At 60.1% G+C, this 27,905-nt stretch overlaps 1 protein-coding gene across 3 annotated transcripts; it reads left to right on the plus strand.

Moving 5' to 3' along the window:
* MAEA (macrophage erythroblast attacher, E3 ubiquitin ligase) lies at nt 1-27,888 on the plus strand. Of its 3 annotated transcripts, none has more exons than XM_065913887.1 (10): nt 1-118; nt 13,579-13,761; nt 15,564-15,767; nt 19,144-19,266; nt 19,955-20,068; nt 22,418-22,494; nt 22,645-22,753; nt 25,999-26,132; nt 26,408-26,603; nt 27,006-27,888. In XM_065913887.1, exons 1-10 carry the CDS (start codon nt 50-52, stop codon nt 27,099-27,101), a joined length of 1,305 nt encoding a protein of 434 aa, XP_065769959.1. In that variant the 5' UTR covers nt 1-49; the 3' UTR covers nt 27,102-27,888. The 3 variants fall into 3 exon arrangements, with proteins under 3 accessions (XP_065769959.1, XP_065769960.1, XP_065769961.1); XM_065913889.1 differs by lacking the exon at nt 1-118 and adding an exon at nt 852-1,012; XM_065913888.1 differs by lacking the exon at nt 19,955-20,068.
* The last annotated feature ends 17 nt before the right edge of the window (nt 27,889-27,905 follow it).

Genomic DNA, 27,905 nt, shown 5'->3' on the forward strand with positions numbered 1-27,905 from the left:
CCGCGCGCCGCACTTCCCCTCCGCCCGCTAATGTTTTGGCCGATCCAAGATGGCGGTGCAGGAGTCAGCCGCTCAGCTCTCCATGACCCTGAAGGTGCAGGAGTACCCGACCCTCAAGGTGGGGTCTGCGACCGCGGTGCGCCCGCGCCTGTCAGGGGCCGCGGGCTGGGCGGCGACCGGGCGCGGGGGTGGGGGAGGGGCGGGGCCGAGGCCGGGGCGCGGCCTAGGGCGCCGGGCGGGGGCCGAGGGCTTGGGGGCCGGGCTTCCCCTGGGCCCCGGAGCGGGGGCCCGGGCTCCCCGGGGGCCGGGCTCCCCGGGGTCTGGGGCCTGGGTGCGGTGCTGTCTGGGGCCCGGGCTCCCCGGGGGCCTGGGGGCTGGAGGTCGTGCCCTCCGGGGGCCGGGGACCTGCTGGCCGGGCCGGTGCGGCGTGTGGCCGTCTATACCCCCGCCTACCCCCGTGACAGGGCAGGGAGCGCGTCTCACTTGCGCCCCACTTCGCCCGCTGGAACCCGATGGTGGCCCCTTCGTCCTAAAAAGAACGCGAACCGCATCAGGGACCGTTCTGGCCGTAGGCAGGCTGGTTGCTTTGGAGGCGGGGGTCTCCGGAGTGTGGGGTCGGGGGCACCCAGCTAGAGAGACCATAGTCGGCGGTTGTGTCCAGCTTTCGTCCCAGAAGCTTCTGTCAGACGGTGTTGACGGATGACTTCCAGCCTCTCATTAGGGACCTGTGAGGAGAGGCCTCACGACCCAATGGGAGCCTATTTGCGGGGCGTCACCAAACCTGAAAAACAGCCCTTACCGCTCGGTCGCCAGTTGCATGACCTTGGATGGTCACTTAGGCAAGTCGACTTAGACTGCAGTGGAATCGCTGTTCCTGAGAGAGGGACCCCTACTAGTTCTTAACTAGTTAGTAGAGGATTCAATGGTAATTGGCTACAATGAAACACCTGGGAGTAAATTCCTTCAACGGTCAAGGTTATAACATTCCCAGGAGAGCTGCAGCTGAGCCTGTGTGAGTGTGAGTTCCTTTCCCTGGGGGTCAGGTATTGTCTCTGCTCCTGGAGGGCCCAGCTTCCCTGTCCACCAAAATGGTGACAGGTGGTGGATCGATGTGGCAAGATTGCTGTGAGCTCTGTTCACTTCCTGGGAGACCTCGGGGGGGTCCTCAACCCCTCGAGATTGTTTACTCCACTCAGGGCGAAGTGCGGACTCCGGCTGTGGGAGGTAGCTGCCACAGTCCTTACTCCTTGAGCCCTGACGGGAGGGGAGGGAGGGAAGCCCTGCACCACTGGCCTGAACCAGACGCCTGTTTGCTGGACCCCACTTGTAGGGGGTGGTGTTTTTATATGCAACTTGGGCAAGACCCTGCAGCTCAGAGGCCAGGGTTCTCTGCTGCCCCAGGCACACAACTAAATGTCCTCCCCACCCAAAGAAAAAAGAGAAGTATGAGCAGGGAACCGCTAACTGCTGACCTTTTATCTCACTCAGACCCCATCAGGCCTGCTGTTCGACTGACAGATGAGAAAGTTGAGAGTTGAGAACATGGGAAACACCAGACAGGAAGGCTGTCTCCTCGGAGTCCTTCTCTCTCGTTTCATAATCGTGAACGCAGTTTGAGTTCCAGACTTATTAAATAGACTTTGACTAAAGTAGTCATGCAGGCTTCCCAGGTGGTTCAGTGGTAAAGAATCCACCCACCAATGCAGGCGACACAGGAGACGTGGGTTCGATCCCTGGGTCAGGAGGGTCCCCTGGAGGAGGGAATGGCAGCTCGCTCAAGTGCTCTTGCCCGGAGAATCCCATGGACAGAGGAGCCTGGCGGGCTGCAGCCTGTGGGGGCGCAGAGTCGGGCATGACTGAGCGCACAGGCACAGAATGGGCATGGCGACCGTCTTAGAGGCAGAGAAGTGGTCTAGTGTTGTTTCCGGTGACGTTGCCAGATAGAAATCTTTCCCTTCTTTATTGGAATGGTTTTGAAAAGTGGAATTTTCACAAGGTACTCGCTCCATCTTTCCCTTACAGATTGTTTAGATCCCACAGAATAATTGCTCTCCTCTTGACACGTGTCACTGCTGGTAAACCCTTCTCAGGACTAGTTCCCGGTGGGTGGTGAGGAAGTTTCACTGGGAACAAGGGCTGCTCAGGTGGGAAGTAGAATTAAACAGAGCCCAGGAAAGCGGTTCACTCGGGAGTTCAACTAGTCTTGTCCTGAGCAGAGCAGAGGTGCCGTGGGGTGGGGGCTGAGGCCGGTGCTGGCAGGCCGCGCTTCTCCAGCGTGAAGGCAGGTCCTACTGCAGGCAGTGGGCATGAGCATGCCGCGGGCAAGCCTCCTTCAGACAGGAGGGCGGTGGGTGCAGCCTGGCTTGAAGCTGCTGGCACCCTCTGGCCCACCCTCCTCCCCCAGCCCCAGGCCTGGGGACGTTGGGATGCGTCTCTGCAGCGGGGGCTGTGGGAGGCCCGGCAGCAGCCCTGGGCTCCTCCCCGCCGAGTGAGAGCTGCTGGCCTGGATGCGCTCGCTGTGGGGAGGGCGTTCTTCCCGCAGCGGGCGCGGGGGACGTGCTGGGCCCTGGCTGGCAAATTTCCCTGCGGTGCTGTCGGGTGTGGGGTTGTGGGTCGTGCCCCCCAGGCCTCAGGGAAGGAGAAGCGGAAACCTGTGAACTGGAAACACTGTTTTAATTTGTCTTTGGAAGTGTTTTCTGATTATGAAAGCAATTTGTGTTTATTCTCCAAGTTATTTTGCTGACCATCCCATTCGTTTTTTGGGGTTTTTACTTCTGTTTATTTCCCTTTAGATAGCTGAAGGAAAATCATTTTATAGAGGCCTCTCTGTCACCCCACAGATCGGCGGGTCCGCTCAGCCAGGATCGGGGACGTGGCATTGGTGGTGGGAGACCATCCCTGGGCACATGGAGCCTCGTCTGGGTGCCTAGGCCAGGGGTCCCCTGCGTCAGCACCCCCTCCCAGCACCCCCCGCTCGGCACGTTGCTCCTAACTCTATCTGCGGACGGGTTCGCCTGTGTCTTTTAATTCTGCACACAAGTATTTAAATTTTCTACTTTTAGTGTGGTGACAGTTTTGTTGACCAGGTACTTACCTGCAATTTCAAATCCTGGGTTTGTACTTTTCATGCTAAGTATATGTCTAAAGTTACAACTTTTAGTTCAGTTTTCCAAACTTGGTCTCAGCTGGACTTGGAGGATCCGCATGGTCTCAGGTTTGAGAGGCGCTGGTAGCATGAAGCATGTGGACTTTAGAGACGGGTGTATGGTGGCCGTGGGCTGGGTCCTTACCTCTTTTTCCTTTGTGTGCGTGCTAAGTCGCTCCAGTCGTGTCCAACTCTGTGCGATCCTATGGACTTGGACTGTAGCCCTCCAGGCTCCTCTGTCTGTGGGATTCTCCGGGCAAGGATACTGGAGTGGGTTGCATCTTCTCCAGGGGATCTTCCTGACCCAGGGATTGAACGCGCATCTCTTACATTTCCGGCATTGGCAGGCGGGTTCTTTACCACTAGCACCAGCCAGGAAGCTTTTTACTTTAGGTTCTGTGATCACAGAGTGACCGTCTCTCCCACAGACACTTGCAGCACGGTTGCCCTCCTGTTCTCAGGTCCAGCCTCGTCACACCTGCAGAGTGCTGTCTGCCCTCACCCAAGAGCGCCCCCGGCCTGGCCCTGGCCTCCCAGAACCCGCAGACCAAGCGCTCGGCTGGAAGGCCCGCTCTGAAGCCCCGTGCCCACCCTGCACGGTCTCCCGGCCCGACACGCCCGCGTTGCTTACTGACGCTGGGATGTGTGACTTCATGGAGGAGACCCGATGGCATGTCCTCTGCCCCCGGCCCTCCCGCAGAGATGCAGCTTGACGGGAGGATGCTCCGCGCGCTCTGCAGGCTGGCTGGGCTTTAAGTGTTGTTGTACTTTGAACAGATTCAAGTCTGGGAAAGGGGTTTCTGGGCTCCAGTTCCCTGTGTGGCTGTCGGAGTTGGCGCCGACCCCAGCCTCAGGCAGTGCTGGCCAGGGGCCCTCTGCCACCATGCGCCACAGGCCCCAGGCTTCGGGCTGGTCTGTCATGACTTTGACCGCGGAGCTCATCACCTCTGTTCTCTAGTGAGGCTCAGAACACACCTGGGGCACATTCAGGGACACACCCGGGAGGCGAATCCCCACAGGTACCTCCGTCTCGATGCGCGGTTTGGGTGGCCATGCGGAGGGCCGGGTGAGGCCCCGTCGGGTCGTCCCCGTTGCATACTGGGTGGAGGCAGCCTCGAGTGGGGACCTGGGGTTCAGGGAGGTCCTGCAAGGGGGCGGGCCCTCGGGGCGGGCTGGCGGTTTAGGGGCAGCTGGGGAGGTGGGTTTGGGGAGGAGTCGCGTGGGCTGAATTGAAATCTTGGCAGGCCTGACCCTGAAGGCTTGTGGTCCAGCTGGAGCAGGCGGCTCCAGGCGTCCCAGAAGCCCTGCAGAGGGCAGGGCCACTCTGTGCCTGGGGGCCGGGAAGAGACGGGGTGGGGAGATGGGCAGAAAGGCCCAGGGCGGATGTCTTGACACCGACCTGCACGTGGCTGAGCAGTTTCCCCCGTAAAGGTTGGTGTTTCTCAGGGGTACGTTATTCAGAATCTTTTGAAAATGAGAACTATTCACTGTTTTGATCACTTCTAGCTGTTACTTAACAACTAAATGTTGCTGAGTAGTGACTGCTCAGTTACTAAAGAGGTCCCTTAGTCTGTTCAGTTACAGAGATCCTTTAGTGATTGTCTTTCACTCTGACGCTGGGATGTGTCAGGCTGAGTGGAGGTGCCCTGGCTGGGCCCGGGGCCTCGTGGACCAGAGACCCAGCCTTCGCCCCCTCCTTTCCTCTCACGGCCGCAGCCCCGGCCCACAAGGGCGAGCTGCCCCTTCTCAGCGCGTCACCGGCCCCATCTGAGCAGACCTCTCCTGGGCCCCTGCCCGCTCCGCACCTGGCCCCTGCCTGTCGGAGCCGGCGTCCGGACACCCCAGCAGCGGCTGGGCCTGCGCGCTGCCACCAGGACGTGGACCCCGTGCCCTTGCCACCGCCACGCCCTGGTGTCTTCTTTCTGTCTTCACTGCGCGTCTGGTGCTTTTTCTGTCAGACGCTTCTTGGGACCCTGGTCCTCTTGGAGGGGCCGTGTCTGGAAGGGCGCCTGGCCCCGAGGGAGGGAGGCGCCGGGGCCCGCTGTTCTGAGCAAGCCTCCCCTCTGTCCGAGGGGCCGCTCAGACACTGGCCTCACTTGTTGAGAGCGGCAGTCTGGGTGTGAGGCCTCGGGTGTCCTGTCTAACCCCTCCCAGCCTGCACCCCTATCCTCTCGGAAGGGTCAGCTGATGGGGGGGGGTCTGCTCACGACCCTGGCCCTGGCACGAAGCTGTGCGCGCTGTGACCGTCTGGGTGACGAGTGGGCAGCATCTCGGGCCGCCTCTGAGATGGCCACGGCCCGGCCTCATGAGCCGCTGGCTCTTCCCCGTTGCTGCCCAGCAGGGCTCTGGCCAGGGGCTCCAGGCGCACCCTTGACGGTGTCTGCTGCTCACCTCACCTCCTGTCCCGGGCCCCTCCTCCTCATCCAGCCCCATCTGGCCCCCACAGTGCCACCCGCGTGGTCCTCCCGGGCTCCTGGCCACGCCTCATCCCCACGTCGGGGCCACTCATGGTCTTGATGACCCTGTCTGAGCACCCCTGTGCGTGTCCTGACTCCCAGTGGGACCCCTTCCAGCCCCAGAGCGGTGGCCCAGAGCCTGGCAGATGTGCCGTCTAGGTCTGTCCAGCTTCTTAGCAGCTGGGGATCTGAGCTTGTCCCCGAGCCCGCCGCCTCCCCAGACCGGCTCCCCATCATCCTAGTCCCGGTGGGGAGACGTGGCTGAGGCAGCCCGAGAGCTGCATCGCAGAGCCCTCCTTGAGCCCCATTCTCACACTCGCGCCCTCCTCACTCTGCCTGCAGGACAGACTCGCACTCTGACTCCCGTGGCCGCCCTGTCCTCGCCCCGGCTCCCGGGGCTGTGGGGCGCCCCTCACTGTCCCAGCGCCGCCGTGCTCTGCACAGCTGCTGGGCCGCATGGCACCGTCCTGGCCTGGCAGCTCGCGCCGCACTTGGGCTGAAGTCCAGCATGGCTCAGGCGGTGAAGGATCGGCCTGCAGTACCGGATACCCAGGGAAGATCCCCTGGAGAAGGGAATGCAGCACACTCCAGTGTTCTTGCCTGGAGAGTCCCATGGACGGAGGAGCCTGGTGGGCTACAGCCCACGGGGTCACAAAGAGTCAGACACAACCGAGCGACCAACGCTTTCACTTTCCAGGGCTGTTAGAGTGGCCCCAGGCCGGCGGGTGACTTGACCCCTCTTCCCCTCCTTCCAGCTCCCCCCACCCACCTCCTCCCCTCCCCCACTGCTCCTTCCTACCCCCCCATCTCCCTGCGCCATCACCTCTTCCCATCTCCCCTCCCCCACTGTCCCCACTTCCTCCCCCTCTCTCCCCCATCTCCCCTCCCCACCGGCTCCCCCACCCCTTTGGACACTGAGGCACAGTGGCCTCCCTGCTGCTACAGGACGTGCCAGCAGTAGGGGCCTGAGAGTCTTTGCTCTTGTTACTTTGTGCAGAATCCTTTCCCCCATGTCCCTGTGACTTCTTGGCTTTGCTGAGATGGACCAGTGGCATGGAAAGACTCCATGCTGGTGAGGAACCAGCTATCATGCTGAGAGGGCCTTGCCCCCCCCCTCCGCCCCCCCGGAGAGGGAGCACAGAGGTGCCAGCGATGCCCTTCCCTCCTCCAGCTTTGTCCATCTCGCCCCATGCGCACAGGCGTGGACCAGAAGCGTCATTTTCTTAAGAAGCCTGTTCAGAAACAGGGATTTGCAGCCCTTCTGTCCTTCACGAGCCTCTGCAGGGTGTGCTGCACGGGGGAGGTCAGCCCAGGACGGGGAGGGGCGTCTGCTGCGCTCAGGGTGCAGCCCAGAATTTCAGAGGACTCCCGCTAGCTTTGTGATAAATATGTAGAATCCTCTTCTGAGGCTCTTATGAAAGATAAAAAGGTTCTTGTGAAAGATAAAAGGCCTTGTGCCATTGGCAAGATGCTTCCTTCCTGTGCTTGTGAAAGTGGCTGAAAACATGATGACAGATGAAAATGCACTTCTTTGTCAGCAAATACTGTGAGGAAACCCACAGCAAACCCTGGAGAAGGTCTGAAGCAACACATCCTGAAGCAAACGACAGTGTGTGGGAGGGCGGCCGTAGAGCTGGACGGGAGTTTCAGAGGTTTCTCGCAGGTCTCAGCTGAGGGTGTTTGCCAGGATCTGTTTCAGTTATGAAAATAGACAGGGTTACTTTCTGTGAGCTACTGAAGGGCGAGGAGGTGCTGGAGAACATCGTTTAACATCGGCTGATTAAGCGGAGAAGTCCTGTGGTCCTAAAAGCTGTCCTGCAACGCGTTACCACGGAAACATGTAGATTTGATTAATACAGGCTTAAATCTTTGGTTAACTAGATAAGATAAAACCAGAGTTATTTTTTTTACTATTTATTTTTATTTGTTCTGGGTGCCTTGGGCCATAGTTTTGGCATGGGGAGCTTTAGTTGAGGCATGTGGGGTCTCGTTCTCTGACCAGGGGTTGAACCTGAGCCCCCTCGCATTAGGAGCACAGAATCTTAGCCACTGGACCACCAGGAAGTCCCAAAATTCAAAAGCACATGACAAACCTTAAAAAAAATCCACCACATGTGAACCATAAAGAGCTGGTTCCTGTTGATGAGAAAGCTCCACGACTCTCTTCCTTGTTGAGTGTTGGACTAGGAATACAAACGTAGAGAGAATACATGTAGAAGGAATACAAAAATGTAGAAGGAAAAATGTGTTGAGTTGAATCAAAAATTGCTCTTTTGTAAAAATGATGACTGAATAGTCAGTAACAAGTAAAGAGATTTAAAAAAAGAAAAACTGAGGACCTCATGGCTTCTCTGGTGAATTCTATTCAATGTTTAAAGAAAAAGTAACACTGCTCCTTCACAGAGAACCAAAATACAGGAGAGGAAGATCACTGTTCAGCTTAATGAGGTCAGTTTTACCCTGATACCGAGACCAGACAGACCACAAGAAAACTGCACCAGTCTTATGAATGAATATAGGTGCTGAAATCCTCAACAGTGCCTGCAGACTGGATCTGACAACATGTGAAAAGGACTGTGTACCGTAACTAAGTGGGGTTTACCCCGGGAATGCAAGGTTGGTTCAACATGTGAAATCCAGTGTATTGTTATCCTAATAGCATAAAGGACAAAGGCCACATGGTCATCTCAACAGACACAGATAAAAGCACTTAACAAAATCCATCACCCTTTCATGATAAAAACAGTGAACCAACTAGGAATAGGGGAGAATGTCCTCAACCTGGTAAAGAGCATCTCTGAGAAAACCGTAGCCGTCATCACACTCCGTGGTGAAACATGGAAAGGTGAGCGAAAAGACAAAGATGTCCACTCACCATTTCCACTCAGTGTTGCCCTGGAGATCCTCACTGGGGCTCAGGCAGGAAAAATAAATAGCAGGCAGTCAGGCTGGAAAGGAAGAAGCGACAGTCTGCAGGTGAAATAGTCGTGTCTGTGGAAGATCCCACGGGATACACGTGTGCACAGCGCGCACACATCTTGGAACTGATAGTCTGGGACAAAACAGTTTCAGGGTACAAGATCAGTAAATAAAAGTAATTTTTATTTCTTCACCCTAGAAATGAACAGTGAAAAGGGAAATGGAGGAAACAGTTTTGTTTACAGTTAAATGATAAATTGGATTTCATTAAACCAAAAAACCTTGTACTTCAAAGGATGCTGTTTAAGGAAGTAAAAAGACTATTCTCAGAAGGAAAATATTTGCAAATAATTTCTAAGGATCTAGTATCCAGAATGTATAAACAACTCTTAAAGTTCAAGAACATAAAAACAAGCCGTAAAAACGAGCAGATGGTTATGAGGAGACACTTCTGAAGAGAGATACAAATGCTGATAGGCACAGAGGAGACGCAGGCATCATTGTCAGTGAAACAGCGAGACCGCAGCGAGGCCCCACTTTACACCCACAGGAGTGACTGATCAGAAAGATGGACAGTACTCATGTTGGATGAGGATGTGGAGAAACCAAAATCCTTGTGCTTGCTAATGAATGTAACATGGCGCGACCGCTGAGGAAAGCCGTCTGGTTAAACAGTTTCCATACGACCCAGCAGTTCCCTCCGAGAGAAATGCGAACATGCCCGTACAGAACCCATGCGGGCATCTCTGAAGTGGAAGCAGCCTCGGTGTCCATCTCACTACTGGTACAGAAACGAATGTGGGTCCCGTAAGGGGATGCCGCTTGCCATGGAGAGGAGTGAAGCGTGTGCTGCGTCATAGACTGAGCCGTGGGAACATGTCGCTCAGTTAAAAGGCCAGACGTGAAGGGCGACAGAGTACATTATGTGTTAGGTCTATACGAAGTGTCCAGCACAGGCAGATCCGGTCAGGTGGACAGGAGATCCCTGGCTGGTTCCTTGACTGGGGGCAAGAATTCTGTAGGCAGGAGTTTCTATTTTGGGGTGATGAGAATGTTCTGAAGATAGATGGTGTTGATGGTTGCACGGCCTTGCGATCATAGTAAACACCACTGGATTGTATACTTGAGTTAAAAGGGTAAATTTTATGGTGTCTGAATTATATGTCAGAAATTTGTAAAATAGCAATGCAGCTTATTGTACATTGTCCTTATTCTTAGATTGCCTTTCGAAAGGCAGACATTCTGGTTTGGATAAAGACTGATTTCTCTCTTCCCGTGGTGCTTTCTGTATCCTGCGGGAGACCTTTCTCTGAGGGCCAGGAAGGTTTCCCCCTGTGTTTTCCAGCTGGGAGTTTTACAGTTTTAGCTTCTACGTTTAGGTCTGTGGTCCGTTTCAAGGGAATCTGTGCAGATTGTATGGGGAGCAGGTTGGCCCTCTGCCCACGCGGGGTCCATCCCGCACCTCTGCTGTGGGCGTGGCTGGCCCTCTGCCCACCCGGGGTTCGTCCGCACCTCTGCTGTGGGCGTGGCTGGTCCTCTGCCCACGCGGGGTCCGTCCGCACCTCTACTGTGGGCGTGGCTGGTCCTCTGCCCACGCGGGGTCCGTCCGCACCTCTGCTGTGGGCGTGGCTGGCCCTCTGCCCACGCGGGGTCCGTCCGCACCTCTGCTGTGGGCGTGGCTGGCCCTCTGCCCACGTGGGGGTCGTCTCTGCGCCTCTGCAATGGGCGTGGCTGGTCCTCTGCCCACGCGGGGTCCGTCCGCACCTCCGCTGTGGGCGTGGCTGGCCCTCTGCCCACGTGGGGGTCCGTCCGGCGCCTCCTGGGCGTGGCTGGCCCTCTGCCCACGTGGGGGTCCGTCCCGGCGCCTCTGCTGTGGGCGTGGCTGGCCCTGTGCCCTGAATCGCCCTGCCTCCTCGGTTGCCCACACAGACTGTGCAGTGGGTTCCCACCGGGTCCGCCCCCTCCTTGGTCCCTGGGCCTGCCTGAACCAGTGCTTTGAATCAGGCGGCGTTGTCCGAATGGTAACAGAATAGTTCAGGGTCTCGTTACTGTGCCAAAAGCCAGTTGACCATGCATGTTCTTTGTTTCTGAGCATCCGGCAGAGCCGTGTCCTGCACGAGCTCCGTGCCCCTCTCGCTCAGCTTCCGATGAACCGATGGCATGCGCTGTTCCTCGTGCTCCTGGCGGAGCGTCCCAGGGCAGGGGGACCCGCACGCCCCCAGCACGGCTGCCCCCGTCCCTGCCGCGCGGCCAGTGCGCGCGCTCTGGGAGCCTTGGGGGCTGAGCGCCCGCTCTCACGTGTCGGGGGGGTCTGTCTGCTTCAGAGAAGTGTCGGTTCCGGTCCTCCGCCTGTTTCTCAGCCGGTTCTCGTCTGTCTGTCATGGGGGCCGTCAGGCTCCTCACGCAGCCTGGGGGCCACCCTGCCCTGGTCACGTGGCTCACACACATCTCCTCCTGTTCCTGGGCTGCCTTTTCCCTCTGATGGTGGTTTCTTTGGTTTCACGGAAGTTCTAAGGTTGAATGTTGCTCACCCCGTTCCTGCTGCCTGTCAGGAGTGTGTTGAGGAGTGACGCATTCTCTCTCTTCCCTGGTGTCCACTCTCACTGCCGTGTCTTGCGTCTCCGTGGTTTTCTTGTCTCCACCAGGACTGTCTCTGAGTAATTCTCCTTCCAGAGGATTTGGCAGCTGAGCCAGGAGCCTCGCCAATCTGAAAGCATCTCAGTTTTGCCTTGTTCTCAGTGATACTTCAGAGTGGTTTAGTCTGTAGCATTTCTGAAATTCCATCCCTTCTTTTGGCAAAAGCCCTTCAGGAAGGCGCCTGTGGACATGTTGGTGACAGGACAGTTGGGGACAGTGGGAGAGGCAAGGCCTGGGTGGCCTGGTGTCCCGGGAAGGACATGGGTCCCAGGAGCTCGTGAAGGGGTGGGGGGGAGGCCGGGTCCGCGGGGTCCCGGGACTGGCAGAAGAGGGACTGGAGCGCTCGGCCCCAGGCACGTGGCCTCTGAGTGCGGCCAGGGTCTGCGGTGTGGTGGGACGGCTGGGCTGGGGCACACTTGGGGGGAGGGAAGGAGGGGGGAGTCTGGAGCCTCTGGGCGCAGGTGTGGGCCGAATGGGGCCGGGCTCTGCCGGATCTTGAGTCGGCTTCTTTCCACAGAAGGGCCCCAGTCAGCTTAGTTACTGCACGGTGTGAGCTGTGAACGTGAGTCCATCACAGGCGTCCTCTTGGATAAAAGTGAAAAGCCGGGTCCGCAGCCTGGGGTGACCGTGGCGGTGTGCAGGCCCATGGCCGCACGCGTGCCGTGCTCACGGCGGTGTGTGAGAGGGGGTGTGCTCCGTGTGTCCTCTCGTGAGTCCACTCGTTTCACGGACGAGTCAGTTCAGCTCAGGTTGGAAATACACAGCGTGTCCACGCAGCCAGCCAGCGGGGCGGGGACGGGGGTCCCGCTCACTCGGTCAAGCAGTGGAACCAGCAGTGCCACTTGGGTTTAACAGACTGCCCAGGTTCTCAAAGGGGTTCGCTGTCATCAGCAAACGGTCCACCCCACAGCGCCTCTGGCGCTCTCACCCCGCAGGCTGCTCAGCGGCCTGCTGGGTCAGCGTGGGGGCCGGGTCGGCCCTGAGGCATCTTCCCCAGGGTGGCCGTGCTGTGGTCTTGGGAGCTCTGCCTGCCGCTCGTCTCCTTGCAGAGACGCCCCCCGCCCCAGTCCGCTCTCCCACCGGCCGTGGTTGGAGGCTGGGTGTGCCTCGTCCCCCCAGAAACCGCTGAGGGCGTGTCTGTGGGAGTCACTGGTGGGTCGCCTGCCTCGAGCCTGGTTCTGTGCTGGGCGCTGGCGCAGTGCCGTGTGCAGTGGCCGCTTCCTGAGCAGTGGACCCCTCAGGAGCCTCCGCTTTTCTTACAGGAGTACTGGGTCCAGAGGAGGCGACCGTGTGGGGGGTGGACCAGGGGACCAGTCCATGGTCTGTGTGGGGAGCCCGTGCCGTCCACCACTGGAGGGGCCTGAATGCCCTGTCAGGCCTTCGCCCGTGTCCACTGGGCCCCTCTCGTAGCTCAGTTGTGATTTGAGAGCCGCCACTCCCCGCCCGTGGTCGTCAGGGAGCCCGGGGCTCGGCCTCCCACCGCGAGAGCCGAGGTGGGGGCAGGCGTGCTCCCACGCTGAGGGCCGTGGCAGCCGGGGGGACAGGTGGTGGCCTTGCCGGGTCTCCTGGCCAGCCCCCGCCCCGGCCCCGACGTCGCCCGGGGGTCTCTGCTCCTGGGAAGCCCAGGCTCTGGGTCAGGGCCCGTGTCCTCCCTGCCCAGCACAGCGCCTGGCACGGGGTGGTTCCCCCTGAGTGTCGGGGCGGCTGGCGGGGCCCCCGCGAGCAGTGCTGCCCCGGGCAGGGCGGGTTTGGGGCAGCCGCTGCACTGCTCCGTGGAGACCCGCCTGTGAGCACCATGTGCTGGCGGGGGGCCCCCCTCGTGGGGGGAGTCCCTCAGAGTTCCCAGGGCTCCTGACTTCAGGGAGGCTTCACGGGTTGCGTGCCGCCCTGTGTTCTGGGGAACAGGCATCCTCTGACTGAGAGCCCCGGCCTGTCCTCTCTTGTGAGCGCTCCCGCCTCCGCTTCCCTGACCGACGTGTCCAGGGGCTGCTTCCTGTCTGTGCTCCGGGCCGCAGCAGCGTCCCGGCCACTCCCACCAGGGCCATCACAGGGCCATCGTCACAGGGCCGCCCCCAGCACGGCTCGCCGTTTTGCTCTCCTTCACTCTGTGTTGTCCCAGATGAACACGGGGGCTCTCTGGCCACTGACAGGTGGAGGTTTTGGGGACAGCGGGGGCTGCCCTGCGTCTCGTGGGCCGGGCGCAGCTCAGCCTTGTGTCCTTGTCCAGGAACCCAGGTGACCCTCGCTCACATGGGCCTTTTGTGGGGCTCAGGCAGGTTTTAGAGGAGACACATGTTTAGCGAATGAGAAGCCGAAGCCTCTTGCTTCCAGAAGTGCCACGAAGGAGGCCACCGTTCTCGTGGAGGACAAGCGGCCCCACCCGCCGAGGGCACGGGCGCAGCGGTCTTCCGTCTCCCGCAGGTGCCCTACGAGACGCTGAACAAGCGCTTCCGCGCCGCACAGAAGAACATCGACCGCGAGACGAGCCACGTCACCATGGTGGTGGCCGAGCTGGAGAAGACCCTGAGCGGCTGTCCGGCTGTGGACTCTGTGGTCAGCCTCCTGGATGGTGTGGTGGAGAAGCTCAGCGTCCTCAAGAGGAAGGTCAGTGCTCTCCCGGGCCGTGCCGCCTGCCCTGCCCCAAGCTGCGGGCACCCGCGGGCGCCCCCCTCCCTGCCGGCCCCTGGGGGAGCTGTGGCGGAGGGCGGCCCCCGCCCTGTCCTACTCTGCCGCGGGAGGCAGCCTTCCTGACCCCCCTACCAGTTCCTGTCTCCACCTGTCCTGTGCCCAGGATAGGAGCAGGTTTATTATTTCCACCATTTCACCTCAAAACAGCACATTGGCTTTCTTGTTTCTGAGGATGGTAGATATACCCCCAAAGTGAAATAAGATATTTGAAAACATTTTGTCGAAAGTACCGCGAGCTCATGAGACAGGAACATCAGGTTTGGAGAGCATGCGGTCCGGGGTAGGTTGGGGCCGAAAGCGAGGGACCCCTGCTGCCTCAGGACAGCCCTCTACCAAGGGCCTCCCTGGCCTGGCGTTGGCCGTTAAGAGTGGGGGTCTGATGGCAGGAGCGCTGTACCTCGGGTGAGAGAGCCCAGAAGCGGCGGTCTACAGCCACGTGAGCTGTGCGCCATGGTGACCAGCCCCCCATCTGGTCACGTCAGGGCTCCGGTGGAGTGAACGGGTTCTCCCCGTGGAGGCTGCTTTCCGCCTGAGCATCAGGTTGTTCCGCGACTGTAGCCACCACAGTGGGAGGGGACAGGGACACAGGACACCGTGACTGAGACTCGGCAGGAATGGGAGATCCACACAGACTTCAGAGGTAGAAGCTAGCAGATAGGGCACTTCACTGTGTTTAAAGGGTGATAACAGCTTGGAGATAACTGCAGGGAGTAGACAGCGTAAGTGATTTGAAGTTTAAAAAAAAACAAGTAAAAATTCAAGAAAAGAAAGATAGCAAATGAAAAACTCAAATTTTACTTACAATAAGTATTTTAGCATTTAACAATCAGATCCAGCTAAAAAGAGAGTTAAAGAGCTGGAAGGTGGGTCTGAGGAAATTACCTGGAATACAGCACTCTGGCGAGTGGGCCAGAGCGCACGGAGGGGCAGGCGGGAGCCCCGAGTGCAGGCAGAGTGACCGGGAGGTTTTCACCGCTGGTCCGCAGCGCAGAGACCTCACCACGATAAACAGAAACAAGTGTGCATGGGATTTTCACTCAGTGGGACTGAAGACGTCAAAAAAGCAGGTAGAAGAGAGTCCCCTTGTCAAGGAGCAGCAGATACCCTGACAGCTGACTTCTGACGGTGGGATGGGCTGGGAGCCGTCAGGGGCTGACTTGCCACTGACACTCCCACGGGAAGGTCACGGACGCACACTTCAGGTGGTCGCCAGTGGCTGCTGCGTGATGAGCAGGTGTAGGACACTGCCAGTTGGCCATCTTAATTCTGAACTAAACAGCCTTTAGAGAAAGTGGTATAAAAGATGAACTGTCAGGTTATAACGACAGGTGGATTCATTAACCCGGAAGCTGGACAAATGTAAAGTTCTCTGCCTCGGGCAGTGCAGCTTGAGTAGGTAAAACAGAAAGCAGTATCCCTGTGGGGAGAGGACAGACCCTGCCGTCGCCTTGGAAACGGTAGCTCCTCTCCTCCCCTCTCCTCTTGTGCGGCCCAGGGGCCTGCTTCCCCCTCTGACCTCCCTGCCACCCAGTCTTCCGTGCTCTAGGTGGGCGGCCCGGGTGGGAGTCCGGTGATTGGTCCACTGGGCGGTCCGGGTGGGAGTCTGGTGGGGTTCTGGTGGGAGGTCCAGGTGGGATTCCAGTGGGCGGCCCGGGTGGGCGGTCCGGGTGGGAGTCCGGTGGGCGGCCGCGGGTCCTGAGCGCCTGAGTGTGTTGCAGGCGGTGGAGTCCATCCAGGCGGAGGACGAGAGCGCCAAGCTGTGCAAGCGCCGCATCGAGCACCTCAAGGAGCACAGCAGCGGCCAGCCGGCGGCGGCCGGCGTGTGGAAGAGGAAGCGCATGGACCGCATGATGGTGGAGCACCTGCTGCGCTGCGGCTACTACAGCACGGCCGTGAAGCTGGCGCGCCAGAGCGGCATTGAGGTGGGCGGCCACGGGCCCCGCCGAGTCCTGAGCCGGGCAGCTGCTCCCTCGCATGATGGCTCGGAGGAGCAGGGGTGTGGGCGGGGCTGCCCGCCTCTCCCTGGGCCCGGGCGTGCCTTCCGTCACCCCTCTGTGGGGGCCCCGGGGTGCAGCTGTGGGAGCGCTCGATGCCCCGGGCTGGGTGCAGTGGTGACCGGGCCGCCCCTGCCCTCCGCGGGCCCCTGCGGGCCCACCCGCACCGTGCTGCACCCCTCATGCTGCTGGCTGGGCGCGGCGCTGCCGACGTCCCGAGGCGGCCTTCGCTGCAGCGGGCCCAGCAGTCGGGTGCCCGGCAGGTGGCTGCCCTCGTGTGCCCGCTTCCCATGGGCGGACCTTCTGGTGGGAGCACCTCTGTCGAGGGCGATGTCCTTCTCGTCTCTCCTTCCCGCGTCCCGCCCCAGCCTGCTCCTCTGCTGCACTGGGGACCCCCAGGCCTGAGCCTCCTCACCCTCGTGTCCTCAGGCCCCCTGGCCCCCAGCACAATCCCATCCCCACCCAGGATGCGTGGCTCCCGCCCTGGGCCGACGGGGCTCAGCTCTGGTGGCTCTGAATCCCAGTGTGTGCCCCTGCTCCCATCCCAGGAGGTGCCTGGGGTCCCCAGCAGCGTGCCCGGCCCAGCTGCTTCCCACGGGCTCCGTGTCCTCGCCTAGTTACAGCTCCAGGCCTTTCCTCCGACGTGGCTGATACACTTGGCGGGGGGGGGGGGGTCAGGGGTGTGCATCCTCCCACTTGCACGCCAGCCCTGGGCAGCCCCTTGAGCTGGGTGTGCCCGGCCCCAGGCTCCTGCTGTGGGTGACGGAGCTGCCAGTCTCAGCTTGGTGCCCGGTGGTCCCTGGCGCCCGATCCCTCACCAGGCACGCCAGCGTCCACCTCACCACAGGCTCTCCCTGCCTCACCTTCCCAGCATAGCCTGCCCGTCTGTCAGGCTTCACTCCTGTGCCCTCCCCTGCACCTGCGAGGGCGTGGCCAGGCTCACCCACCCGCACTGGCTGGTGAGGCCCAAGCTCCCTGTTCCTCCTGGCCCCCAGGTGTGCTCCGTGGGGGGAGAAGTGTGAAGCCAGACCAGATGTGGTGAAGGTGAGCTGTCTGCAGAGGCGCAGAGGGGCATCGGGCGGCAGGCAGGGGCCAGTGGTCACCTGTCTGCAGAGGGGCAGTGGGGGGCGGGCGGGGGCCGGTGGTCCTCAGAAGAAGGTCAGTTGGCGTGAACCTTGTCTAGGAGCCAGTCCCAGAAGGTGTTTCCCCGTGGAGCCCCCAGCCTCACACTGAGCACAGAAACTCAGCTCTTTCTGAAGCAGAGACAGGACGGCATTGTCCTGGCCTTGGGGTGGGTGAGGCCTCCCAGGAAGAGGCTGCAGCGCTGGGGCTCCTTCTCATCCAAAGACACCACGAAGAGGGAGGGGAGCGCGGGCCACGGCGGCGGCTGTGGTGGGCGGAAGGCCTGGTGGAGTCAGCCGTGGCCCCGTGTTAGCCGCCTCCGTGGTGGCGCCTCCTGGGAGGGGGCTGTGGGTGGTGCTTGCTCGCTGTGGCTCGCCTCTGGCCAGCTGGTTTAACATCTTTACTGGGGCTCCCATAGTCCAGGGTCCATGGTCATCAGAGGACTGTCCACAGGAAAGGGAGAGACTTGGAAAGGCCAGACTCTGGGGGTGTGGGCGGGAGAGGCCACCGCTTGCAAGTTAGAAAAGGCCTGGAAAGGATGGGACACAAGAGAAGGAAGACAGCGTGTCATCTGGGAGCCTAGCCTTGGCCTAGCGGGGAACATTCAGGAAAAAGAATACTGTGGTGAGATGGCCAGGGAAGCAGCACCAGAACGCGGCTCCCTCTGTAGGGAGGGCGGCGAGTCAAGGGCTGGATTGGTGAGTCCTGGCTGGACAACCACAGGAGACTTCCTCGCCTGAGCCCCATGCGCAGGGCGAGGCCGGGGGAGCAGCTGGCAGAGCGCGGGCTGTGGGGGGAGGCCTTGGAGTCTGGCGCTGGCCCAGCCACGCTCCAGCCCTCTGACCGTGTCCTGCTCTGCCAGTCAGGACGTGGAGCTGAGGAGAGGTCAGGCTGGGGCGCTTGAGGGCACGTCCTGCAGGCCCCAGCCACCGCCCGCCACTGTCCCTCCTGGGGTGCAGGGGGAGCCTCCCTTCTGTGGCGCCCCGCCCTCGCGCTGTCCAGAGCGGCCCTGACAGCAGCACACCCCGGGCCCTCTGATCAGCTGCTCTTGTGCCCGTGACCGGCGCCCGTTGGCGTCCATAGAGGATGCCCCAGGAGCTGGTCCACGGGCACCGTCTCGCTGCCTAGCAACAGCACCTGATTATTTTTTCTTGTTAATTGTGCTGTGAGTGCCTGGTTTCACGGCAGCGTCACTGTGTGCCCCCACTGACTCTCTTGAAGTAGAGCAGCTGTCTCTTCCTCATGCTGTGTCCACCAGTAGGACTCTGCTTCCTTCTGCAGCTCCTGCATGGAGCTTGAGGTGGCTCTCGTGCTGCACACGGAACGTCCGTGGCGAGCTCCAAGCTGCTCTGCGTGGCCGGCCTTGGCCAAGAGAGCGTGGGTGAAGCGGTGTCTGCAGCCCCAGTGGCCTGCGAGGCCTAAGTGGAGGCTGTGGAGACAGGAGAGTTCCAGGGCTGTTGTGTGCTGGGTGTTCCTCCACCAGATAACAGAAAATGACCAGCTCAGTCTGTGCCTGAGGGAAGAGAAATTCACTTTCTGAAATTTTCTTCCAGCCATCCCTTATTTTTCATGTCGGAACATGCATCACCTGCCCAGTGTGGCCAGGGAGGTCCTTCTTGCTGGCTACTCCAACCTCTTGCTTGGGCCCCACGCTTCCTGCCCCACCCCCCCCGCCCCGCCGCACTTCCTGGCACCATAGCGCCCCCTCGACTTCGACATGTGGGCACTGGAGTGGGTGGGTTGGCTCCTGTGGGTCCCTAGCTCTCCTGGGCTCCTCCAGCTCAGCGGCACTGGGCCTGCCCGCCCAGATTGCACTCCTCGGGGTGGGAGAGAGGAGCAGACAGTGGAGGCGAGAGACGTGCAGCCCCGCAACTTGCCCCTTCTCCAAAACCTAAACTCGAAATCAATCTGCAGAGCAAAACCCGTAGAAATTGAGAGCATGGACTACCGGGATCTCCATGTCGGCCCTGTGAGAGCTGGTGGGGCCCCAGATTCTGGCAGGACCTGGCCTGTCACTAGGCCTGCGTGCTGTGCAGACCCAGCCCCTGGCGGGGTGTCCCAGCGCCGGAGAGGGTGTTTGCGTGAGAGGAGGCGCGGGATGCTAGCTGTAGGGCGCCGTGACCGTCCAGCCTTGGGTGGGTCTGGGGTCCAGTGTTCTGAGCCGTGGTTCCCTTCACTGCAGGATTTAGTGAACATCGAGATGTTCCTGACTGCCAAAGAGGTGGAGGAGTCCCTGGAGAGGCGCGAGACGGCCACCTGCCTGGCCTGGTGCCATGACAACAAATCCCGGCTGCGCAAGATGAAGGTGCGCGGGCTGCGCCGGGTGGGGCTCTGGGGAGGGGCGGGGCTCCCGGAGGGGCGGGGCTGCACCTGGCAGGGCTCCCGGAGGGGGCGGGGCGTGCCTGGGCAGAGCTTGCAGAGTCGGCAGGGCGGCGCCACCTGCACCAGAGCCTGTTTCGGAGTTGTGTGGATTCATAACGGGCGGGTTGTTGGGTTTGGGGTTTTTATATAAGAGGGTGGTGTTGGGTTTTAGGGGAAATTCTCAAAAGGGCACTCTTTGTATTATGGTTTGAACAGATATTGAGTGAAGTTCTGAGGGCACGTGGTGTGGACCACGCATGTGCTGCCGGGGATTGGAGCAGGGTGGGTCCAGCTCCTACCCACCCACTCACTGACTCAGGAAGGCACCCTGCGAGGAGTGGGTGCCCGCCTGTGAGGGTGCAGAGTTCCAGGCTGGGATATTCTCGAATACAACTTCACTTGAGACCCAGAAGCAGCTTAAAAAATAGACACTTAAACATAAATTGCAGAATTTAAACATGTTTCCTGAAAGGTATCAACGCCTTAGGGCTTGCAGAAATGCTTGATTGTATTAACCTTTCCTGCCTCCATTAGAAAAACTGTGTTTTAAACTGAGTGCCTTTAACCCTGCCCCGTTGAGCTTGTCGTGTGCACATAGTCACCAGCCAAGGGTGACACTCTCTGCCACTCAGGGCCGCCAAAGCGAGCACGACGCGAAGACGGGACGGAAAAGTAGAGTGGCCAGTGGCTCCCCTAAAGAGAGTGAGGATCTTGGTATGGAAACCATAAAAGGAAAGCCAGAATTGGTATGTAACACGCGCCCGCGCTCTGCTCCACCCCCACGGCTGTGCGCTCGGCGGGAACCAGGGCAGAAGGAAAACAGGCCTCCGGTGCAACAGGCAGTTTCTGCACGCCCTGCTCCCTCCCCGAGACCACTGCTGCTTGGCCAGGCACGCCACGGGGGTCGGGTCGCAGCGGGGAGCCTTGCACCTACCTGCCAGGGGGTGGGCTGGCGGGGCGAACCCACCACGGCACACTCCCGTGGTCTCGTCACGTAACTGAAGGAGCATAAGTAGTTGTCCAGAAGTGCACCTAGAGGATGAGAGGACGTCAGGACGTCTCATGACAAAGTTCCGGCTGAACACAAGCCGGTGTGCAGGCTCTGTCCTGTCTGTACCCTTGTGGGCACATGTGAGCTCCGGTACTTGATCACACATGCAGGCTGGGGGCGGGGGGGTCAGGGAGCCCACGCCAGATGCCAGGGGTCCCTCAGATCAGTGGTGAGGCTCTAGACAAGAAAAGAAAGTTTGAGACCCACATTTCCCATAGTTGAAAATACCTCCAAAGTAGTGAGTACAGCCCACAGAAGTCTCCTGAGTTGAGGCGGGTCTCTGGACACGTCAGGCTGGCAGAGGCAGTGTGCGTGCTGTGTTGTCTGCAGCCTTAGTGCGGCCGTGAACAGGAGCGCGTGGAGCCTCGCAGGTCGCGTGTGACGTGGTCACCAGATGCTGGCCGTGCTTGTCCAGTCTGGACACCTGCGTGTGTCCACCCTCTCAGTGGACTGTCTGAGGGTTAACTTGGAGAGCAAAGAGCCACCATAAACAAGGAGACGCATTTCCACGTGTCGGTTTTCTAGAGCTGACCTAGGGCTTACTGGTAACGCTCCACAGCGGGCAGCCCCAGATGAAAGTGCTCATCGCTCCCTGTGAGGCAGGCGGCGCCCCTGGCCTCCGGCCCCGGCTCAGCCCTGCTCGTCTGGCCTCTGAAAGGGGCCGAGTTTTTCTTCACTGGTTTGTGCGGCACCTGCCACACCACCCTCGCCCTGGCTTATCCATTTGGGGTCAGGACAGGCTGCTGCCCGGGGCTCAGTGCCCTGCACGAGGGTGGGGAGCGGGGCTTGGGCGGGGAGAGAGACAACGTTCTCTGAGCCCTTGTGGAGTGTACGTGTGGGTACCAGGTGAGTGGTTCTGTACCTCTGCCGTGCTCCTGACGCCGGGCGGCACAGCCTGCAGTCAGGTCTGCCCGCGCTCCACTTGGTGTGCCTGGGGCTGGGCTGGGCGCTCGTGGAGGGTGTCCTCCCAGGGTCCCTCCAGCCCAGGTGCTTCCCCAGAATGCAGTGTGTACGCCAGGCTGGGGGGCAGGGAGCAAGTCATGAGGTTGGCAGGCTTTTGGAAGCAGCAGACGCAGGGCAGCATTCATACCATCTCCAGACCGGGGCACTGTGGGCGGGACAGTGAGCGGAGGTCCCAAGCTTGGCCTCCGTGCTGTGTACTGCATGTACTCTGCTTCTGGTTGGAAACACTTTTCTGAAGCCATGTTGAAGATGTTATAGTCTTAGTTTTTTTGTAAAATAATCCAGATTTTTCATCTTAGGTCACAAAAGTTAATTTTGCCTGCTTGCCCTCTACCCCTAGCTGCAGGAGTTTTAACCCAAATTGGGTTGATATTGCTAAGGTTTCAAAGTTCGCTTGGGCTCCTTACAAGCTACCCTGCTGATGGCGGCCGTATTAGCATCCCCTGGGGTCTCCTGTGGAGCTTCAGGACAGACGCCTTCCAGATGCAGCTGGGCCATGGCTGCCTCCCAGCACAGCAGCCCTAGCCCTGGGGCCCTCGCACCCGTGGCATGTCCCGGGCTCTTCCGGGAGCCGGCCCTGACCTCTGCCATCTTCGCCCGGTCCTGGCCACATGCTGAGGGCCTGCCCATCCAGGGCCTCTGAGCTGGCCCGTTCCCAGAGTCGCTGTGGCCCACACTCTGAGGGTCCTCATGTGGTGCTCCGTCCCCCCCAGCCTTCAGCGTGACCCAGGGCTGGAAAGAGGAGGCCTGCGGGTAGGAGGGCGTGGCGAGGGCACTGTGCTGACTGTGGTGATGAGGCTGTCACGTCCGTGCAGCCAGCTGCAGCTTGGGAGCACCCCCGATGCTCCTCGCCCACGTCCCCCAGCCCTCCCTGGCCTGGCCCTGAGAGATGGGGGGTGGGGCTGGGCCATGGCCTCTCAGGACCCAGCAAGTGTTGGCTGCAGGTTGAAATTAGGATTTCAGCAGCAGCCCTGCCTCCCCGGCAACGCCGAGCTTCTGTAGCAGTGCGCGCAGCCTCGAGCTGGGACACAGCTTTGGGTGCATCTGGCTAAGCTGGTCATTTTGTTGTCTTCACCCTCAGAGCTGCCTGGAGTTTAGCCTGAGGATCCAGGAGTTCATTGAGCTCATCCGGCAGAACAAGAGGCTGGATGCGGTGAGGTAGGACTACCCCCCCCCCCCCCCCCGCCCCCGCAATGTGCGGGGCAGGCTTCTGGGCCCCTCCCGGGCTAGGTTTGGGCAGGCGCAGCCGGTGCCTGGGTGGGGGTGGTGGGAGTGCAGACGTCTCCAGGCTGCACTGTGTCTTTGCAGACATGCGAGGAAGCACTTCAGCCAGGCTGAGGGGAGCCAGCTGGATGAGGTCCGCCAGGTCATGGGCATGCTGGCCTTCCCGCCGGACACGCACATCTCCCCCTACAAGGTACGGCGCGCCCTGGGACTAGGGTGGGGCCAGGCCTGCCGTCACTGCCACTGACCAGCATGGCCTGCACACCACCCAGGCCTTTTTCCCCATCTTGTTCCCATTTTGCTGGCAAAATCTTTGATCAGAATAGCTCCTAAAGCACTTCAGTTGGAAAGTGCAATTCTGAGTGCCTGCTCACTCCTCTGGAGGCCCGGTCAAGGCTGGACAGGCCTGGCCTCTGCGTGGCTCTGCTGGCGTCTTTCCTGACCTCACTTGTTGCTGCCCTTCATTCTCTGCCCTGCGTCAGGATCACTGGGTTCATCTCCCCTCATCCCCCCACCCCCAAGCTAAACACCCAAGAGAAGCCAAGCCACCCCTTCAGCACTCTGCCCAGAGACAGCTTCAGTAGCAGCTAGATTCATCACCCACAGCCCCGTCCACGAGCTCAGCTCTGCCAGGCCCACCCCCCTCTGTGCCCAGGAGCCTCCTCTCCAGTCCCCAGTGACTCAGGCTTCGCCGGGCCTGAGGCCTCAGCACGGTGGGATGCTAGATTCATCACCCACAGCCCCGTCCACGAGCTCAGCTCTGCCAGGCCCACCCCCCTCTGTGCCCAGGATCCTCCTCTCCAGTCCCCAGTGACTCGGGCTTCGCCGGGCCTGAGGCCTCAGCATGGTGGGATGCTAGATTCATCACCCACAGCCCCGTCCACGAGCTCAGCTCTGCCAGGCCCACCCCGCTCTGTGCCCAGGAGCCTCCTCTCCAGTCCCCAGTGACTCGGGCTTCGCCGGGCCTGAGGCCTCAGCATGGTGGGATGCTAGATTCATCACCCACAGCCCCGTCCACGAGCTCAGCTCTGCCAGGCCCGACCCGCTCTGTGCCCAGGAGCCTCCTCTCCAGTCCCCAGTGACTCGGGCTTCGCCGGGCCTGAGGCCTCAGCACAGTGGGCTTGACGGTGCCCAACTCTGAGGCTTCTCTCCAGAGACTGGCTGCGCTCTGCCATCTCGTCTCTCCTGAACCCTCACTTTTGATGGTCCGTTCTGTCGGGCAGTGTCTCCAGACGTCCAGCTGCTGCCCTGTGTTGTGAGGCTCCACCCCGTGTTTAGGGGCTTGTTCCCACAGCACCCACTTCTGGCAGCCGTCCTCTGCGTTAGCTCCTTCTGGCCGCTGCAGCAGCATACCAGAGACCAGGCTTATGAACAGCAGAATGTACTGTTCAGGGTTCAGGAGGCTGGAAGTCCAAGGTCAGGTGCCAGCCTGAGTCACGACTTCTCCTGGGTCCTCTCATAGCAGAAGGGTCAGGTGCTCTCTGGGGGCTCTTCTTAGAAGGACACTGATCCCATTCGTGAGCCCCCCACCCATGACTTCATTCCCTCCCAAAGGGCCTCTCCTGACCATCGTTTTGGGCCTCAGCGTTTCAGCGGGCGTACTTGTGGGGGAGAGAATAAAACGCTTGGGTGGTGGACCCACCCTGTCCATTGGGCCTTGAAGCTGGCCGCTGTCCAAGGCCGAGTGTTGCCCTGTGGCCCTACTGCCCCTCGGTGTTCTGTGGGAGCCTCTGGGCAGACCCTGCCCCCACCGCCCAAAGTGCCTGCACGTCCTTTTGAAAGCTGCTGGAAGCTGCTTGCCCACCTGAATTCACCCTTTCTGTGGTGTTTGGGAATATAATAGATCAGCAGGTCACAAAGATCTTCAGGTCTAAACTCACATTTTAACTCGGAGCATTTTCTCCTCCAAGTGCAGCAAGGGCCAGCCTCCCCTTGTGGGTGAGGTTCCCAGCTCAGGAGGGTGTGGAGCACATCTCTTCACTTCTTGGTGAGGCCTCACAGCAGCTGTAAAGAGCCAGGCAGCGATGTCATCGCTGCTCTGGGATCCAGAGGGACCGAGCCTCAGAATAGGCCCCAGGGCGGGCGTCCCCTCCCCTGGGCAGAGTTCTCCACCAGCTGGAACACGACAGCCTTTGGCTGTCAAGGTTGGTCTGGTAGGTTCAGTTCAGTTCAGTTTAGTCACTCAGTCGTGTCCAACTCTTTGTGATCCCATGGACTGCAGCATGCCAGGCTTTGCTGTCCGTCACCAACTCCCAGAGTTCACTCAAGCTCACGTTCATCGAGTTGGTGATGCCATCCAACAATCTCATCCTCTGTCGGCCCCTTCTCCTCCTGCCCTCAATCTTTCCCAGCATCAGGGTCTTTTCCAGTGAGGTAGCCAAAGTATTGAAGTTTCAGCTTCAGCATCAGTCCTTCTAATGAACACCCAGGACTGATCTCCTTTAGGGTGGACTGGCTGGATCTCCTTGCAGTCCAAGGGACTCTCAAGAGTCTTCTCCAACACCACAGTTCAAAAGCATCAGCTGTTCCACGCTCAGCTTTCTTTATGGTCCAAGAAAGTTGGTCTGGCAGGTTAAGCAGCACCAAAGAGGAGACCAGGATGACAGGAGAGCCGTGACTTCAAACAGGTGGAGGTCTCAGGTGCAGGAAGCTCAGAAACAGTTGGGACAGTGTCCTGGAAGCAGGAGCAGGGGACCAGACACTGCTGACACGAGCTGGAGCAGCCTTATTAAGGGAGCGATGCCTTTGTCCCTCATGGCAAGAGGTCACAGACACGTCCAAGTGGGTCACGGTGGGGATGGACAGAGCGCTTTGTTTTGACAGTGGCTGTAGCAGAGGCTGCAGGGCTCAGCTGGTGCTGGGCATGGCCACCCCAAGCGTGGGCCTCTTTCACCATGGACTGTGGGATAAAAGAAATGTTAAAAATCATTTTTTAAATGTTGAGAGTGTGATCGTGCCCTATGCCAGGGTTCTGAGGAGCTCACAGAACCTCTGACCGCACTCTTGCTTGGCTGCCTCCTCCTCCCTCCCTGCCCCCCCCACCCCCTTCTGAGTCTAAAACTGGGTGACTTTGGGGACCATCATGGGTCAGATTTAATCCTCTGTTCTGATAAGCTGTTCCCTGGCATAAGGCTTCTCCTTGCACACCTTAATGCTCTTAGCAAGAGGTTCTGGAGGTCGCTCCATGGGTGGCTTTCCTTGTAGCCCTGAGTCCTTGACTTGTCTCGGGGACCAAGGACACACTCTCCAGGGCATCAGCATAGGCTCAGGAGTCGGTGTCCCAGAAAGGGAGCCAGCAGTGGCCTGGCTGTGGGTGGAAGTCGAGGCTCCCCTCCGGGCGCCCGCGCGTGTCTCATCGGGGTGGTGCTCATCTCCGTCTGCGGGGAAGAGACTTGGAGTTTGTTTGCTGTTGTCACGACTCTGCCCCGCTTCTTCCAGGACCTGCTGGACCCGGCGCGGTGGCGGATGCTGATCCAGCAGTTCCGCTACGACAACTACCGGCTGCACCAGCTGGGGAACAACTCCGTGTTCACCCTCACCCTGCAGGCCGGCCTCTCGGCCATTAAGACACCGTATCCTTCACGCTGGGAGTGCTCCCCATGTGCCCCCTTCCTAGTGCAGGGCTCGTGTGCAGACCCCGCTCCTTACCAGCCTTGGTCCCTGCCCTTGAAACAGCGTCTGCAGTGTCCCCCCGGCCCAGATCGTGCCTTGACCGCGTTGCAGCCGCAGTGTTGAGACAGTGCCGGGAGCGCTCCCGTGCCCAGATAGGGACCGTGCTCAGTAGCCTCCATGGGGTGCTCGGGACCCTGGGACCTCGGCCAGCCCGCCTTCCTTAACCCGCACCCAGGCAGTGCTACAAGGAGGACGGCAGCTCGCGGAGCCCGGACTGCCCGGTGTGCAGCCGCTCGCTGAACAAGCTGGCGCAGCCCCTACCCATGGCGCACTGCGCCAACTCGCGCCTCGTCTGCAAGATCTCGGGAGATGTCATGAACGAAAACAACCCGCCCATGATGCTGCCCAACGGCTACGTCTACGGCTACAACGTGAGGGCCGGGGGGCGGGGCCTTGCGGAGCGCGGCGGGGCCAGGGCGGGGGGGGGGGGGGCGTGGGGGCGGGGCCAGGGCAGGGCGGGGCCGTGGGGGCGGGGCGGGGCCAGGGCAGCGTGGGGGCGTGGGGCGGGGCGGGGCCAGGGCAGGGCGGGGGCGTGGGGGGTGGGGCGGGGCCAGGGCAGCGTGGGGGCGTGGGGGGGCGGGCCCTGCGCTGTCCTTTGCAAGGCGGGTTGGGCGACGGTGGAGAAAGCCCAGGACTTCTTGGCAGGGGTACTTGCAGGAAGTGACTTTTGTGAAATGATTTGTTTCCAGAGAGTTGGTTCTGTGGGTTTCTCATAAGAAACTTTGATGTAAACCGGATTGGCCCTTCTTAATGCGCCTGGTCTTTCTTTTCAGTCCCTGCTCTCTATCCGGCAGGATGATAAGGTCGTCTGCCCGAGAACCAAAGAGGTCTTCCACTTCTCCCAGGCCGAGAAGGTGTACATCATGTAGGCGGTCGCCACGCCGGGCGGCCTTGGGCCCCTGCCTACCTGCCTTTCTGTTTCTGCGACCAAAGATCAGTGAGCAACGACAACACTCCTGGGAAGAAAGGAAGAAAGATTCGACAAGCGTGCACTCGACTTTGACACACGTCAGCTGTTGATGCTTCTGAAGTGCTTTCACCTTTCAGAGAGACTTTACAGACTGACCGTGCGGAGGGAGGCTGGAACCTTTCACCACAGGAACTGATTCCTTCTCTGTGTCCTCACAGTTCCTTCCCTTCTGCTGACAAGGAGCCCCCGGGACGGACTGGTCCTCGGCCACGGCCCGGGAGCACTGGTGGCCACGCCAGGCCGACCTGTGGCGACTGGGTGCCATGAGGGACCCTGTCACTTCTCTCTAGAGCTGCTGCCAAAAGGCTGGCACCACGGCTGCAGGTGGGGCTGGCCTCCAGGACCGCCGCCTGCCCGAGGCCGCACCCCGGGGGCCGCGTTTGGCCGTGTAGGTTCAGTGTCACGTCACTCGTGCCACCTCATCTCCCGCCTGAGAATGTATCTCGTGGAAACCCACTGGACCAGTGTCTGCAGAGGCCTTGCCGACGGCTCAGTGACTCTAGCTCCAAACACTATTCATTACAGAAGCCAGTAGTTCAGTTAAAGTAACCACCAATGACTTTTCAAATCAAACGAACTGTTGTAGTTTACACGAAACCGTATGGTAGAGGTTTGTATTCAGCGCTTATTTTTGCATGTTGATGTTGATTAGCTAATAAACTGTAAACGTAAGACTCGCCAGTAAAGGCATTGCTACTTCTTG

This window comes from Muntiacus reevesi, chromosome 22 (assembly GCF_963930625.1).
Source record: "Muntiacus reevesi chromosome 22, mMunRee1.1, whole genome shotgun sequence".
Lineage (NCBI taxonomy): Eukaryota > Metazoa > Chordata > Mammalia > Artiodactyla > Cervidae > Muntiacus > Muntiacus reevesi.

Coding starts and splice junctions, on each gene's coding strand:
- MAEA (XM_065913887.1), top strand. CDS start 50: ATGGCGGTGCAGGAGTCAGCCGCTCAGCTCTCCATGACCCTGAAGGTG. Junction 119..13,578: donor AGGAGTACCCGACCCTCAAG/GTGGGGTCTGCG, acceptor CGTCTCCCGCAG/GTGCCCTACGAGACGCTGAA. Junction 22,754..25,998: donor CGCACATCTCCCCCTACAAG/GTACGGCGCGCC, acceptor CGCTTCTTCCAG/GACCTGCTGGACCCGGCGCG.